General features: G+C 51.8%; 1 protein-coding gene across 1 annotated transcript; it reads right to left on the bottom strand.

Moving 5' to 3' along the window:
- Positions 1 to 3457: 3457 nt before the first annotated feature.
- UBE2J2 (ubiquitin conjugating enzyme E2 J2) lies at positions 3458 to 17108 on the bottom strand. The gene is made up of 7 exons (XM_053281379.1): positions 16897 to 17108; positions 11797 to 11927; positions 10294 to 10334; positions 9034 to 9136; positions 7793 to 7931; positions 7580 to 7660; positions 3458 to 6637 (listed from the first exon to the last, which is right to left on the bottom strand). The coding sequence occupies exons 1-7, from the start codon at positions 17089 to 17091 to the stop codon at positions 6353 to 6355; spliced, it is 975 nt and encodes a 324-aa protein (XP_053137354.1). The 5' UTR covers positions 17092 to 17108; the 3' UTR covers positions 3458 to 6352.
- Positions 17109 to 17430: the final 322 nt, after the last annotated feature.

Raw genomic sequence — 17430 nt, 5'->3', positions numbered from 1 at the left:
CTCTCTCTGCCAAATTTGGGCCAAACTCTCAAAAGCTTTGCTCACACACCCCTGGCTGTAGCAGTCAGCAAAATAGCAGAGGAAACTTCAGAGCACAGAATCGGAGGTTCCAAGTGTCCAGAATCGGAGGTCCCCTGGCATCTCCAAGATAGGGCTGAGAGAGACTCCTGCCTGCTACCTTGGAGAAGTCGCTGCCAGTCTGTGTAGACAATACTGAGCTAGATGGAACAAGAGTACCAGTTTGAACTTGAGATAGCAACACAGCGCCACCTCCTGGAGGAAGTTCTGGGTAAACCTGTTCTTTTGAGGAGCCTTGCAGCAAGCCAGAGGTTGCCAGTTCGAATCCCCGGTGGTATGTTTCCAAGACTATGGGAAACACCTATATAGGGCAGCAGCGATATAAGATGCTGAAAGGCATCATCTCATACTGCACGAGAGGAGGCAATGGTCAACCCCTCCTGTATTCTACCAAAGACAACCCCAGGGCTCTGTGGTCACAAGTCAACACCGACTCGACGGCACAACTTTACAGCTGAGAAGGGCCTTCTTGGCTTTGCAGTGGCCAGCTCATTGACAGTGTCATGAAAAAGCAAATTCCATGCTAGAGATCATTAGCAAGGGGACTGGAAATGAAACTGCTAATATCATAATGCCTTGATACGAATCCATGTTGCGGCCACATTTGGAGTACTGTGACCAGTTCTGGGTGCCGTATCTTTTAAAAAGGATATCGTCAGAATAGGGAAAGGTGCAGAAGAAGGTAACTGAGATGACGAGGAGCCTGGAGCACCTTCCTTATGAGGCAAGGCGACATTAATGTGGGGCTTTTCATTGTAGAAAAATGGCAGCTAAATATGCCCAGTTAGTAGGGACTGTATCACTGCAGGTGGAGGATGCAAGATTTAAAAAATTCCCTGCCAGATCGGCTATTAAGAATATATACTGCTTTTCAACAACCAAGATCTCAAAAACATTTATATAGCAATGGCCTTCCTCCATTTGCTTCTGGCACCTCCGGCTTACAGATACACTGCTCTTGTACATGGAGTCTCCCCTTTATTATGCCTAATAAGAATGCAATTACCCGGCTTGACCCAAGGAAAGATCCAGGAATGCTGACAGCCCAAGGACCTGCCCAGTATCTTCAAAGCCCTCGCAAACGAGATTTCCGCTTCACTGCAATTCCTTTCAGGGACTTTTGGAAAAGCAGGGCTGCGTTTCTATGCGGCCTTGAAGAAAGGGCCCGGGGCAAGCTTGTCAAGACACTGGCTTTGTTCTGTTGCTATTTCCTCCTCTCTTTCATCTTGCCTAAATAAATATTTACTCTGCGTGCAACACAGTCTGACCTTCGCCGTCTGACTGCTGGGTCCACTCCAGATTCAGGGGATTCTTCTGTAATTGACTGAACAGATATTCCTTCGATAAACGGGAAGCGATTCCCTAAAAAGCAGTTTGCCATCTGGCGAGGGACATGCGTCTTTTGTAAATATTTTGCCTTGACACAAAATAGTCACCATGTTTGCTCTTTTCGATGAGGACACTACCAATCCACAAGCACAAAATTCAACCCGCTGCCATGTTTACCCGCCTGGCGGATTCCTTTCCCGGGACTGGTGAACACCTTCACCCGTGTCTAAGGACAGAGCCGGCTTTGCCACGTTTGAACCGCAAGGGGAGGATGCTATCTTTGGAAATCCCTTGCAGGTTATCACCATTAAGTAGATTTATAGACCGCTTGGAAACAAAACCCAAAACAGGTCTCCAAGAGGTTTACATTCGGAAAGGAATGAGGACATAGTTCCCTGGCTGCAAGGAGCTTACAATCCCAAAAAGGGAGAGCAACAGCTGAGTTGTTGAGGGAATGCTGTGCAGGTTGGAGAGGGAGAGTTGCTCCCCCCTTGCTAAATTTAAGAGAGCCTGCATTTAAAAAGGTGCCTTGTTGCCCAGTTAGTAGTGTACAAGTTTTTAAAAACTTAACAGAAGCCCTGCTGGATCAGGCCCAAGGAGGCCCATCTAGTCCAGCAGCCTGTTTCACAGTGGCCCACCAGATGCCATTGTACTCGGCAAGCTAAGTTGGTACATTGCTCACCAGGACTTTTTGCACTCGTCAGGCATCATTTTTCACTCGTCACAGACTAGTAGACGAGTGGATTTCTGCACCCTGCCTTGAGCCAACAAGACTCGTAGGCATGGATAGCCTTGTCTCCCCAAATTTGCCCAAGACCCGTTCAAGAGAAAGAGTTGTAGACAATTGTACTGCCCGGGGTGTTAACTTTCTACATGCAGGGAGCGGGTTGGAGGTTTGGTTTTTAAGTGTGTGTGGGGGGTGGGGTGTAAAGTACAGTTCCGCCGTGGGGTCAGTGTCGATTCCTGGCACCCACAGAGCCCTGTGGTTGTCTTTGGTAGAATACAGGAGGGGTTGACCATTGCCGCCTCCCGCGCAGTATGAGATGATGCCTTTCAGCATCTTCCTATCTCACTGCTGCCTGATTTAGGTGTTTCCCATAGTCTTGGAAACACACCAGCAGGGATTCGAATCAGCAACCTCTTGCTCCCTAGGCGGGTTACTTCCCCTCTGCGCCATCAGGTGGCTGTGTATGCTGCATTGATTTAGTTCTTGTTTGCTGGTCGCTGAATCCACGACGTGGGTTCTGTTAGAAAACGCCACTTTGGATGCCCGCACCACTGGAGGTCTTGGATCTGGTCTTGCGGAAGCAAGCATGAATTGTCCGCTTTGTTAAGCAGGGCCCATTCTGGTTGCATTTGAATAGGAAACTACGTGTGTGAGCACTGTAAGACATTCCCCTTAGAGGATGGGTCCTGTGAAGAGCAGAAGGTTTCAAGTTGGCAGCATCAGCTCTGGCAGCATCTGCAAGATAGGCCAGAAAGAGAGAGAGAGACTCCTGCCTGCAACCTTGGAGAAGACGCTGCCAGTCTGTGCAGACAAGACTGAGCTAGCTGGACCAAGGGCCTGACTCGGTTTATGGCAGCGGCCTATGTTCCTATCTGTGATTGCCCACAGGTCACATGACGTGTAAGAACAACAAACAAACAAACAAACAAACAAACAAGGGAGGAAAGGGTGTCCTCTGTTCCCTTCTGCAACCGGCCCAAGATGCGAACATTTCTTCGCTTCCAGCTCTGTGGCCGAGTGCACAGAGAAGGCTGCCATCATGGGACGAGGCCCTGGCTCATGGAACAAGAGTCTGGAACACAGGATGCTGCCTTATACCGAGTCAGACCCTTGCTCCATCTAGCTCAGTACTGTCTACCCTGACTGACAGCGACTCTCCAAGGTTCCAGGCAGGAGTCTCTCCCAGCCCTACCTGGAGATGCTGCCGGGGACCGAACCTGAGACCTTTCTACATGCAAAGCAGAAGAGCCAACCTCCGCCATCCTCACCACCGCCTTCAACCCCGCTGGAGAGTTTGTTTGTTTTTTTAAGAACACAGAGAAAGAGGAGACACGCGCCAAGTTTCTTTTTGGAACAGAGAAAACAGAAGCCGTTGTAGAAACAGAGATACATTAAGATCCTCTCGGGACGAGAGCGCCGAAAGCATGTACAGGAGCCGGAGCTGAAGAACAACTATAAATAAATTTGTTCAGAAAAAGAAAGAAACCCCCCCCCCCCAATCTACAAAGTGTTTTATAAATACAGATCTTATACGATTTTTTAAACCACACTCGTCTCCCCTCTTTCCGGAGGTCTCCGCAGTATGGCTCTACCCGGTTAGCAACACTACCCTCATTACCTATTTGTAGAGAAGTTGGTCAAAGCACATATTGACTGGTCATCTAAGCTACGTGGCTCATGGGTTTATTTTAATGCTTTCAGTTTCCTCCCCATCCCCACAAAAGCTACTTCAAATCATCCACAAAACTTCTCAGCGACTTCAAATCATCCACAAAAAAGTAGAGATCAAAACTTTTGTTTTTAAACAAAGGGAAACAGAGATTTTTTTTAAAAAAAGCAATATGAGTGTGGGAGGATTATATTCTTGAAACTTAAAAGGCTACTTTTTTTTTTCCAGTTACAGAAAGTTTGGAAAAGGACAGTGGGCGGGGCTTTTAGGAGGGGCGGGGCTTAACCAAGAGTGGGTGGGGCTTTTAAAAAGAAGAGGGTCTCGCTGAGCTCGTTAATATTCCCTCGGTGCGTTTGGTGGCGAGAGACTTTTTAAGAAGCCACGGACAAGCAGGAAAGGCACTGGAATTCACCTCAGAGATGAGGCAAAGGACTGGGAAGGGGATTCAGACAGAAAGAGATTATAAGCCACATCCCGGGAGATTGACATGTGTGGTGTTTGATATGGGAAGTGGGTTCAAGGCAGGCTACCTCTTCAGAAGACTGGACCACTAACAGCTGCCGTCCAAGGCTATCAGGCGAGGGGCGGGATTCAACAGGGCCCCGCCCACTCCTGCCAAGCCCCGCCTGCCTCGCAGGGCCAATCGCAGAGGAAAGCGCTACGATGCAACGAGGGGCTAGTTTCCGTAAAATCAGCAGGATCGGGCATTTCTCTAGAGCAGGGCGCCACCGTGTGGGCCCTCCAAGTACTGCCAGACTACAACTCCCGTCACCATCAAACAATGACCACGGTGGCAGGGGGTGATGGGAGTTGTAGTCCGAAAAGACGGCGCCTCTGATCTAGGTTGTGACGGCCTTACGCAGATGCATTTGCCTTCTTTCTCCCCCAAGATATCCCTCAGATCAAGGAGGCTTCGACCGAAAGCGCTAGCTTTCTATGTGCAGGGAGTTTCGTTCTCCCGTCGGGGGAGCCTTTGGACACGCAACAACACTTCCCCCAATGGTAAATTCGTCTGTAAATTAGATTTAAACTTGATTCTTCCCACTGCAGACACTGAGCTTGAGTTATAGGCTAGGAAAGGGACACTCGACAAGTGAGACCATCTCAAGCCACACAGGTGGCTCACGGCTCAGAGACGCCGAGAGAGCAGTCGGAGCGTGGCCACCCTTGCCCGATACTTGCTTTGGCCCTGATCCCGATTTACAGTTCAGCCAACCCCTTATGGGGACCGAAACAGACGGGGAGAGATGTTTCGTCTCATCTGATCTGGTTTCTAGAAATACGATTGTAGGTCACCAATTTTTTCAAAGTTTGTAAGGGTGGCTAGAAGGAGGGCGGGAGGTCTTTAATACCAAACCATGTCAGCCCACACCGTTTTCTGAAATAAGCAGTGCTTCCGGGAACATCACTTCTCCCCCAAGTATCCCTCTGGTTTGGCTGGATGTTGCCCCATCGCGGTCAAGTTTCAGAGGAATTCCACCACCCCCCTGCATATCACAGGACCCAAATCGCACCCAAATCGCCGTGATCGCTGGAGGCTGTGGAACGAACTTTGTGGCATTCCAGATCCACGAGCGTCAGGCTCTCGGGGGATTGAAAAGAGGGAAAGACCTTATGCAGCCCGTCATTTCTGACTCATTTTCTTTTCTAAAAAAAATCATCAAAGCTCTTGGAAAAGGAATTCTCACTGCTTCCCCGCCCACCCCAGGACCTGTGCGGTATATGCTCTGCCTCGCCAAGGAGCCAGGGGTTTTTGGGGGGGCGGGACGGGGACGGTTTTTTGGTCTGAGTAGTTTGGAAGTGGCGACAGTTGAAGGGAGGCCTTTACAGAGGCCAGAGGGGACGTGGGGCGCTTAAACCATTCCACTGACCCCTTGGCCTTGCCTTTACAAAACCCTACTGAGGGATCCCCAAGACAGGTTTCCCAAGTTAAATGGGGCAGGGATATCTGGTGGGGAGGAGGAGGAGGAGAGAGCAAAGACGTCAAGAAATGGATGGGTGGACAGGTTCACTACATCCCAGTCCCTGCCTGCCGATATCCCTGAAAAAGAAAATTGCGTCTCCGCGTCACGCTGTGACCTCCCGGGGCCTCCGGAACCTCCCGGCACATCCGAACGGGGAATTCCACCCGGAGATTTAGGGCGGGAATGGTCGGACACAGAACCGGAATCCGGTGCTGGTTAGAAACGCCACCGACGCAGAACGTCGCGGGCGGACCCGCAACATTTGGGGAAGGGGGTGCTCTGCCCTGATGAGGAAAGGAATCTGGGGGGGTGTCGCTCCTCTCTCTGCCATGCATCTTCCACTCCAGTCGGGCCCCCTTCTGCTCGAAGGGGGCGCCCCAAGCCTTCTCCCCTCGCCAAACTAAACCCATGAGCCAAGCTACAGCTGTCGGTTGTCAAACCTGCACATCACGGTTTTTATCCCACTCTCGGGAACACGAAACTCAGAGTCCCGGGAACAGCTTTCGGTGCGCGTCCGGCCCCTACGGCTAATTTGGTCTTGGACGGGCGGCGGCGGCGGCGGCGGAGGGGGGCGGCCCGGCGGCGTCACTCCTGCGCGATGCTCCTCAGGACGTACTTCACCGTGTAGGCAAAGGCCGCGAAGCCCACTATGACAAACAAGTTCGCCAGAGCCCCGCCCAAGAGTCCGTGGTTCCGGTTCGCCTGCTGGAGGCCCGGGTGGTTGGCGGCGGCCAGCGGCACATGCCCGTTGAGGAGAGGCAGCCCGTTCTGGCCGTGGTGCGCCTCCCCGTCGGGGATGACATCCGGGAGCGGGAGGGTCGGGGGGCGGCTGTGGAGTTCCTCTTGGGCCTTTTGCTTCTGCTTGATTTCCTGGGAAGGAGACGGGCCGGTGGGGGGGGGGGGGAGATTTGAGACGACTAAAGACCAAAAAAACCCACACAAAACCATACGATAAACAAATCGGGGGGTGGGGAGGCTACTTCAAGTTGCCGGGGGAGGGGGGAAATGTGTAATGGGAGCAGAACTGGTTTCCTGGCAGCAAGCACAAATTGTCCCCTTTGCTAAGCAGGATTCACCCTGATCTGCATTTGGATGGGAGACTACATGGATCTCCGGGATCGTCTCTCTCGGCCGGTTGTAGCCCGTCCTCTGTGAGGTCTTCTCCACTGGCCCTCCTTAGTATCCCGGCCCTGGTGTATTGCGTGGTGCCTGGGCCCCTAGCAGGGCCTTCTCTGTGGCCGCCCCTCTTCTTTGGAACCCTCCCCGCACCCAGATTTGTTCAGCACCCTCCCTAGCTGCTTTTAAGGCCCTTCTTAAGACCTACCAGTTTCACCAGGCATTTGCCCTTTAATTTAATTTATTATTATTGTTTGACTATTGGTATTATTGTTGTGCACTGCCTGGAGTCTTTGGAGGCAGAATATAAGAAGATTTAAACAAACAAATAAATGGGTGAGCACTGAATTCCCCTTAGGAGATGAGGCTGCTCTGGGAAGAGCGCTTGCATGCAGAAGGTTCCCTCTCTGCACCTCCAGAGCGGGCTGAGAGACTCCTGCCCGCAACTTTGGAGAAGCCGCTGCCAGTCTGTGTAGACAATCCTGAGCTAGATGGACCAAGGGTCTGACTCAGAAGAGAAGCCAGTACTCCAAAATCCTAGCATAGCCCATTCCCTGCTGTGCTAGCTTTCTACTTGCAGGAAGCAGGGTGTAGATGCAAAAACCTCTCAGCAATTTAGCAAGGATCCGTGAATTTAGAGGACACACATCCTTTCTCTGTGTTGCAAGGTCTAGTCAGTGAAGCATCCTGCCTTACCTCCACAACGTCAGGAAACAATTCACAGAAGACTTTGTCTTTTACATTAAATGTTAAACTCTGCGAAGCAAGCTGTCTTTTCTGTGGAGAGAGAGAGACACACACACACACATCTGTTTGGAATCCATATTTTAAAGATTTCATTTTAAAAGATGCACATGCACTTCACAACCCGGGAAGGGAAGGGCAACACTGCTTCACCAAGTTACTTACTGTGAACTCTGAGGTTTCTATGCTGCCCAAAGTGGGGCCTTTTTCCACCATAAAACTAAGAAGGCCTGTTAAGATGGTCGACACCGACCAGGCTGGGTTCCACGTGTCAGGGTGAAAGTCGGTAATCGAAAGACATAGTCTACAAGGGAGGGAGAGGAAACACAAGCCACAAAGGCATGATATATGCCATTTTGAAGCAAGGCACACTCTAAGCTAACCCTGGCTAACCTTGACTCAGGTGCACTCTAGGCTATCCCTGGCTTCGACACACTCCAGGCTATCCCTGGCTTCGACACACTCCAGGCTATCCCTGGCTTGGACACACTCCAGGCTATCCCTGGCTTGGACACACTCCAGGCTATCCCTGGCTTGGGCTAACCTTGACTCGGGAGCATTCTAGACTGACCTTGGCTTTGGCAAACCCTGGTTTCGACACATTCCAGGCTAACCCTGGCTCGGGCACACTAAGCTAACTCTGGCTTGGGCTAACCTTGACTTGGGCACATTCTAGGCTAACCCTGGCTTCGACATACTCCAGGCTATCTCTGGCTCAGGCACACCCTAAGCTAAACCTGGCTTGGGCTAACCTTGACTTGGGAGCATTCTAGACTAACCTTGACTTTGGCTAACCCTGGTTTTGACACACTCCAGGCTAACCCTGGCTCGGGCACACTCCAAGCGCAACTCTGGCTTAGGAGCATTCTATGCTAACCCTGGCTCCGACACACTCTAAGCTAACTTGGCTAGGAGGATGCTCTGGGGCTTACGTGCTTCTTCCTCCCCACTCTTTGGATGAATTACGAACCTTTTTTTTAAAAAATGTACCCCTTCTGTCACAAACCTTCAGCCAGGTACTCCACAGAGATTTTTAGCATGCGTTTGTATGCGTGAACACTCTTAAACGTTACAGTAATGAGAAGGGCTACTCGAGCCTCGCTTACATCCAGACTACATGACTTATGAGCACTTCCACTGAAATCAGAAGGATAAGTCAACTCAGTAAGCCTGCCTGTGAGTAACTTAGTGGGGCTGTGAAAAGCCCAACTCATTAGTGTAACATTTAAGAGAGCTGGAGAATGAGACCACATACAAGGAGCTCAAAGCCCACTGCCCCCAATGTTATCTTCACAAGCACCCTGCAAGGTCAATTCAGTGAAGAGAGATTTTCGTATCAGACATCGCTTTGCTTGGAAGTCACAGGATTTTTAGAATAAATGGGAGGGTTGCCGGGAACCACTTACCTTGTATTGCATTTAAATCTTCCATTTGGGGTTATCATATAAATACTGGGAGGTTTAAAAGGAAATTCTCGGGGGAAAATGAGCTTCCCGTGATAATAGCCACCTAGAACAGTAAAAGAAGTGGGGGAGAGTTATTCTTTGCAGGGGGAAAGGTCTATGTGAAAGAGAATACAGAAAGAGGATATTGACTATGCATAGACTGGCAGTGTCCTAGATGAGGGATTCTCAACTTTGGGTCCCTAGGTGTGGGACTACAACTCCCATCATCCCACTGCTGGCCACTTTGACTGAGGACGATGGGAGTTGTAGTCCAACAACGTCTGGGGACCCCAGGTTGAGAACCCATGTCCTAGATCACTTACCAGGAGAGCTGGTCTTGTGGTAGCAAGCACAAATTGTCCCGTTTGTTAAGCAGAGCCTGCTCTGGTTTGCATTTGAACAGGTGACTACATAGGAATATAGGAAGCTGCCATATACTGAGTCAGACCATTGGTCTATCTAGCTCAGTATTGTCTTCACAGACTGGCAGCGGAGAGACCCCCTTGCTTGGAGAGCTGCTGCCAGTCAGTGCAGACAATAGTGAGCGAGGTGGAGCAAAAGTCTGACTCAGTTTGGCAGCTCCATACGTTCATTTGGAGCATCTATAGCTCAGTGGTTGGGCATGTCCCAGGTTCAATCCCGGGCAACATCTCCAGGAAGGGCTGAGCAGGTGGACCAAGGGTCTGACTCTGCATAAGACAGCTTCGTATGTTCTCCAAGGGAGCCAGGGCGTACGGCCCTTGACATCTAGCACAGCACGGAATAAAGAGCACTGAGGAAAGTAGGCCACAAAGCAGCCACAATTGGGATGAGGCAGCAAACTGGGACGTTTCGAGAGCTCTGGGGAAATCAGCCTTCAGAACAGGGCCGAGACGGGCAAGAGCAAAGCACAGACACACTCGAGTAACGCACAGCACCTTCAAACTATGAGCTCGACTCAATAGGGAAGTCACGATTTCGGAAAAACGTCCCATCTCGGCAGGCTGCGGAAAATAGCTCCTGGGTGTTCCCAAACTTCTAGGGTGGTTGTGGCTTTCCCCCCTTCACTGGCTTGTTTTTTATTTGACAACGTTTTCGCTGGGGGAAACTCCAACTATGTACATTGTCATACAAACAAGCCAACACACATCCACAACAGGAGAATATTCGGAGGAATGCTCACTGGCTTTTCAAGCCCAGTGGAATGACTTTGCCACCGTTAGGGCTGGCTTGGCTACTTACCTTCATACGGAGTCATCTCGGGTCCCCGTACAACGTAGTGCCTGGGAGAAGAAAACGAACTCTTATTACGCGGGCCACGTTTCCAAGAAGAAGGTCGGGGCGGGGAGAAGTGGGGAGAGCAGAGGCATGCAAATACGGCAAATATTTAGATACCGCTGGGCAACCAAAGGCCCCAAAGCAGTTTACTTGGATATAAGTAAATCAATCAATCGGCAAAGTGGCTCCCTGTCCCCAAAGGGCTCACAATCTTAAAAAAAGAAAAAAAGAAACATAAGATAAGACACCAGCAACAGCCACTGGAGGGATGCTGTGCAGGGGATGGAGAAGGCCAGCTGCTCTCCCCCTGCTCCAAAAAGAGAATCGGTATGCAGGAAGTGACTGAACAGGTGGCAGAGTCTCTGCTTTGCACAAAGAAGGGCCCAGAGTGAATCACTGAAGGCATCTCCAGATAAGTCTGGGAAAGGTCCTTATCTGAAACCCTGGAGAGATTTGTATAACCAGGGAGCAGATAATTGGGGGTGGGAAGGTGGGGGAGAAGCGCCCCTCTGCCCGACCAGTGTTCCCTCTGACAGGGATTCCCAGATTCCCTTTAAGGGAGGAGAGCTGGTCTTGTGGTAGCAAGCATGACTGGTCCCCTTAGCTAAGCAGGGCCCACCCTGGTTTGCATTTGAATGGGAGACTAGAAGTGTGAGCACTGTCAGATACTCCCCTCAGGGGATGAAACCGCTCTGGGAAGAACAGAAGGCTCCAAGTTCCCTCCCTGGCGGCATCTCCAGGATAGGGCTGGGAGAGATTCCTGCTGGCAACCTTGGAGAAGCTGCTGCCAGTCTGGGTCGACAATCCTGAGCTAGATGGACCAAGGGTCTGACTCAGTATATGGCAGCTGCCTATGTGGTTGACTACAACTCCCATAATCCTCAACCATAAGCAATTGAAGCTGGGGATTCTGGGAGTTGTAGTCAGTGGCATCTGGGAATCCCTGTGAGCGGGAACAGAGCCCAAGATCCTGTTGAGCCGTGACTTGGAGGTTTCCAGCTCAAGAGAACAGACCTGCAACTCAGGGGCAGAATACCTGACCTGCAGGCAAAGACCCTTCCCACAAGCCCGGTTAGAAGATCTTCCTCCGAGGCCGAAGAGCCGCTGCCAGCCAGCCTGGGAAATACGGAACTGGATGGACGAACGTGACTCAGCGCAAGGCCACATCCAGTGTTGTCTCTCATTTTTTTTCATCTGTGTGCGGAATGAATTTCGTTCTGGGTGGCAGGATCAAGGCAGTGTGTGCCCACCTGCATTCAGAATGGGGCCTTCCTGATCCGACCGGAGCCGGATCTAAAATGAACGGAGTGGACATCCCAAAACTGGTGAGCACACGCACAGATGCCTGCCTCAGAGGGAACACTGCCCACATCCTCTGCCCGTTACCCCTCGAAAAAGAGGAATGCCGGCAAACCCAGCCCTCCTCCTCCCAGCCACGTAACACCGGGCACAGCCTAGATTGCATACCATTCGAGGATATTTGACGGGAGAGGTTCAGCACAGATATAAGGCACTGGGTCTTTTTTGATGCGTAGGTAGTCCTGTTTCAGTCTCTGGGTGGCCGTCGTGGGTGCTCGCTTGTTACTGTTGTTGCTCATCTGGAGGAAGAGGAGGAGAAAGAAGCGTTAAGACACAGATGTACTTGGCCGCTTCGCTGCCTGTGAAATGGGGCTTCTCATGCTAGGGCCTCAGACATTGGGACAAAAACTCCCATCGCCCACTGCCACAGGGGATGGTGGGAGTTGTGGTCCAACACCTTCTAGCTTGGGAACCTCTGCTGTATAGCTGGTCTGGGGGTAGGAAGCATGGACAGTCCCTTTTGCGAAGCAGGGTCTGCCCTGGTTTGCATTTGAATGGGAGTCCACATGTGAGCATTGTAAGGGATTCCCCTTGGGGGGAATATCTGGGGAAAGCAATTTGCATGCAGAAGGTCCCAAGTTCCCTCCCCGGCAGCATCTCCAAGAAACGGCTGAGAGAGATTCCTGCCTGTAACCTTGGAGAAGCCACTGCCAGTCTGGGCAGACAATCCTGAGCTAGATAGACCAAGGGTCTGACTCAGTATACGGCAGCCCGCTATGCTCCTAAGCAGCACCAGGCACACCAAGAGGGCTTTCACCTCCACCATTCTCTGCTACATTAGCTGCTACAAATGAGCCAAGTGATTGCACACAAACATATAAGAAAATGGATCAGTCCAGGATCCAATTCCCGACATGGCCAACCTCAGATGTCTCTGGGGGGGCTCCTCTCCTGCCGTCGGCCCCCCAAATCCAGCACCGCGAGGTATACTGCCTGTGAACAAGCAGGTTCCACGCAGCCTCCATAACCAATAGATTGCAAGACCCACCTTTCGAGAATGTGTCGAATCCCCTCTAAGGACATCTAAGCTACTGCCCACCTCCCAAGAGAACACATTTGCTCAACTTCAGCCCTCCTGCAGATGTTGGCCTACAACTTCCATAATCCCTGGCTAATGGCCACTGTGGCTGGGGATTATGGGAGTTATAGTCCAAAAACAGCTGGTGGGGGGAGAGGACGGGGGGGGGGATTAAGAACACAGGAACATATGCAGCTGCCAAACGGAGTCAGATCCTTGGTCCATCCGGCTCAGTATTGCCTACACAGACTAGCAGCGGCTCTCCCAAGTTTCAGGCAGGAGTCTTTCCCAGCTCTACCCGGAGACGCTGCCAGGGATCAAACCTGGGGCCTTCTGCATGCAAAGCAGAGGCTCTCCCCAGCTCATACAGAAGATAAAGAAAAGCCCGTTTCTTCTCCCCCTCCGCAGCGTCCGTCACTAAGTTGGGTAATTTTGTCAAGCGTCCATTGCCCGGCTCCTATTTTGCCAAGGCCCGGATTACTGGCTGATGTATTAACTGCCTAAAATGTCCTAGGTGCTGATGGTAGTTAAGAGCGAAACCTGCCTGAAGCTTGCATGCTGATCGATGAGATAAGAAAAGTGGGGAAGGGGACAGGAAGGGAAGGGAAGCCAGACTTCAACCCTTCCAAGGGACCTTATGGCCAGCTCTGGGCAGGGTGCAAAATGGCAACTGGTCCCTGACAAGCTGGTGGAGCGGGCTACACCAGTTCATCCCTGCAGCAGCCCAGTGGAATGGCTATTAGCCAGTCAGTTGACCTATGTTGCAACTTTGGATTCCATATCCAGATAAATCCAAGCATCGCTGACTGGGGTGGGGTGGGGGGTGTCGAGTGGAAAAGAGCCATCAAGGACGAAAGAGCGCAGGAGAGTGGGGAGAAACGTTGGGGGCTCTTGTTGGGGGCTAGCCAATGTACACCAAAAGGTATCACCCCAGGACTGCAAAAAGTACACCCAGCTTCGGTAAGGGAGATCAGAGAACGTTTTCCAGTCCGATACAAGCAGAGCGGGATACGATACGAGCAGAGCAGGATACGATACGAGCAGAGCGGGAGCCATGGATCAGTGGCAGAGCATCTGCTCTGCATGCAGAAAGTCCCAGGTTCAATTCCTGGCATTTCTAGGTAGGGCTGGGGAAGGAGCCTGCCAAGCTGCTGCCAGCCACTGCAGGCAATGCTGAGACAGTGGTCTGGCATGGTATAGGACAGCTCCTATTGGGGATGGGGCTGCAGCTTGGCGGTAGAGCATCTGTTTTTGCAAGCAGAAGGTCCCACATTCAATCCCTGGCAGCATCTCCAGGTGGGGCTATTTACCTGAAACTCTGGCCAACCAGTGCTGACAATACTGAGCTAGTAGGACCAAGGGTCTGGCTCAGTAAAAGGCAGTTTCCTACGGTCTGGCCTTGGTGGGCTCATCAAAGCACTATGTTTTTGTGCAAGATTGTTTGTCCAAGGTAGAGAAGCTGGAAAAAGCTCTCTCTAAAGTACATCCTGTGACTATGCAAGATATCAAGTAAATTCTTGGGGGCTGATGACTCAAAGAGCTACACAAGAGAGGAAATAAGATTTTTCTAAAGGAGAGGAAAAACAGCTCTTCTCACAAAAGTTCAAGGAGCATTTGGAGGAGAGAGGGTGGGAGATTCCCAGAACTCATTTTCTAGAAGTTCCTAAACTTTTCCCCTTTAAAAAAACACCTATAGGTTCTTTGGGGGTGAGGGACATGAGAAGCAGAGAGCTGTGTGCACCAAAAACCAAGGTTTTAGGAACACAGAAAGCTGCCAAACCAAGTCAGGCGCTTAATCCAGCTAGCTCAGTATTGTCTGCACTGACTGGCAGCAGCTCTCCAAGGTTTCAGGCAAGAGTCTTTCCCGGCCCTCCTGGAGATGCTGCCAGGGGTTGAAGCTGGGACCTTTGGCTGAGCTACGGTCCCGTCACATGTAGTCTCCCATCCAAATTCAAGCCAAGGCAGACCCTGCTTAGCAACGGGGACAATTCATGGGCATTACCTCAAGACTAACTCTCCTCCTTAACGCTGGCCAGTTTTAGATGCTATAATTACAAGGACTTACAATACTGTAACTACAATTAAATCTGTAGCCACAGCACACGCCTCACACATTAAAAAGCCATCAAAACACAACTTAATGTCATTACCCCTGAGTGTCAGATATTAATGACACTCGATTAATGGGGAAGGGGTCTAGCCTTCAGACCTTGGTTCTCGGGTTCCTAAAAGTATACCCTGGCTGTTGCTGGAATCCAGACGCTGGACTAGAAACACTACTGGTGCTGCCAGCAGCGATGAGTCACAACAGCCAAGAGTGAAACCTCCATGTTCAGATGCAGTCTGCCTGAGTGCCAGATTATGCGGACCCGCTGCTTCCATGTCCTGCCTGAGAGCTTCCTAGAGGCACCTGGTTGGGGCCATAAGGGGAAACAGGATGCTGGACCAGAGGGGGCCTCTGCGCTGGTCCAGCAAGGCAGCTCTTATTTATTTTTATTGGTATTTTATTTATATACACATTATATAGAACGCAAGTCTCTGGTTCACAACCAAACAATCAAACAATTTAGCTGCGACAGTCATCAATGAAGCCTCCAGAGACAGCCCTATCTCAGAATGCCAAATGCAGGGAAGTAACAGCAGGAAAACAACAAGCAGGATGCGACAGTGCACATATATTTGGTCTAATCCAATTACGCAACTCTTATTAGCTACGATAATCAGGAATCGAACCTCCAGAGGCAGTCTACCTCTGAATACCAGTTTCTGGGAAGTCAACGCAGGGCTAAGCAGCAAAACAGAATCCAGGAGTCCATGTACCTTTCATCTGATCCCGCCAGGCAGCTCATCTGTTATTAGCCGCGGCCGTAATGGAGCCTCCATGCTCAGAAGCAGTATATCTTTGAATGCCAATTTCTGCAAAGTCTCAGGAGGAGCAGGAACACCCACCCACTCCTGGAGTCCGCGTGGCTTTGCTCCGATCTAGCAAGGCACTTATATTATTCGCTATGACAGAGATAGCATACCCCGTGGTCAAGAGGTAGGATATCTAATACACTTCACAATAAAGCCTCCCTATTCAGAGACATCTCTGAATGTCTCTGAATAAGGAGGAAGTTTCAAGGAAGTCACCGGACACAACAGAAGGGGAAGTTACCAGCAGGCTGATGGTGTCCGGCGCTATGCAGCCAGGCGGTTCTTACGCTATTAGGCCAAGAGTGTAACACAGGAGCTGCTCAACTTCGGCCCTCCTGCAGATATATTTAAAATCATTTTTTATATCCCACTCTTCCTCCAAGGAACCCAGAGTACAACATACTTCAGTTTCTCCCCACAACAACCCTGTGAAGTAGGTTAGGCTGAGAGAGAAGTGAATGGCCCAGAGTCACCCAGCAAGTCTCATGGCTGAAGGGGGATTTGAACTCGGGTCTCCCCAGTCCTAGTCCAGCACTCCAACCACTACACCACACTGGCTCTTGATGTTGGCCTACAGTTCCCATCATCCCTGGCTATTGGCCACTGTGGCTGGGGAGGATGGGAGTTGTAGTCCACAAACAGCTGGGGGCCCAAAGTTGAGCAGGCCGGGAGTAACAGAACCTCCACATTCTGATGCAGGCAGCATTCCCTCTAACCCAGATGTTGTTGACTACAACTCCCATGATTCCCAGCCATCACAGCTGGGGATGCTGGGAGTTGTAGTCCACAGCCTCTGGGATAGGATTCTCTGTTAGAGGAAATGCTGGATGCAGGCTCTCTCCGGACACCAATTCCTGGGAAGGGGGCGGAGAAAGGATCAGGCTGCTGGAACCCACCTCTCTTTGCCCCGATCCAGCCAAGGTAGACTCTGACTTCCTGTGAGCTCTAACAACAAAAGCTCCGTGTGGAGCCTGCATGCCCAGAGGCAGTCTATCTCCGGACACCAATTCCGGGGGTGGGGGGCGGCGCAGGCTGCTGAAGCCCAGCATCCCTCTGCCCCGACTTCCCAAAGAGGGGAGGCCCTACACTCCGCGAAGCCCTGTCGGCTGAGCAATGAAGCCTCCCGGTCCAGCGGCAGTCTACCCCCCTTCCTGCGCGGGAGCGGGCTGAGGGGCTGCTACTGCGGGAGGCCCTGCGGCAACTCCCCGGGGCCCCTCCCTGGGACTCCCCAGGGCCCCGACCCTTCCCAGCTGGCCCGGCCGCAATGCCCTCACCTCTCCCTGCCGAGCTCGGGGCCCTCCCGCGCGGCCTCGGAGTCTCCGGGACACTGGAGTCTCGTCGCCACCGCAGCTGCCGCTGCCACCGCGACCCTCCAAGATGGCAGCCCAAGGCAGCCCCGGGACCCAGGCAGGCACACCGGCTTCCCCTTTGCCCCGCTTCCGCTTCCGCCCAGGAAGCCGAGGCGCCATTCCTGGGGACGCTCTGGGCTGCCCCCAGAGGCCATAGAGGGGAAGGCGGCGGGGGAGGCGGGCCAAAAACGCGGCGGGCGGAGTCACCATGGAGGTGGGGAGGGCTAGAGTGGTGCGTGCGAGCGCTCTGCCCGGCGCTTCCGGCCTGAAAGGGAATGGGGCGCGCGTGGGGGGGGGCGTTGCTCTAGGAAAACGTGTTTGCTATTGGACTAGCAGGCCCGCTGAATTGCTCACGAGTAGTCCCATTGCAATTCATGTTAGTCATGACCAATGAGTCCCGTTAAGCTTGAACGAGGGGGCTACTCATGAGTAATTTAGCCTGGTTGTCAGATCATGATG

This window comes from Hemicordylus capensis, chromosome 16 (assembly GCF_027244095.1).
Source record: "Hemicordylus capensis ecotype Gifberg chromosome 16, rHemCap1.1.pri, whole genome shotgun sequence".
Lineage (NCBI taxonomy): Eukaryota > Metazoa > Chordata > Lepidosauria > Squamata > Cordylidae > Hemicordylus > Hemicordylus capensis.
Note: the sequence above shows the minus strand (reverse complement) of the source record. Positions and strands in the feature narration are given on the sequence as shown.

Excerpts from the sequence above, each read along its gene's own strand:
- UBE2J2 (XM_053281379.1), bottom strand. The coding sequence starts at position 17,091 with ATGGCGCCTCGGCTTCCTGGGCGGAAGCGGAAGCGGGGCAAAGGGGAA. Across the intron at positions 10,335-11,796 it reads CCGTCAAATATCCTCGAATG|GCACTACGTTGTACGGGGAC; the intron begins GTATGCAATCTA and ends TTCTTCTCCCAG. Across the intron at positions 7,661-7,792 it reads TAGAAACCTCAGAGTTCACA|AAAAGACAGCTTGCTTCGCA; the intron begins GTAAGTAACTTG and ends CTCTCTCCACAG.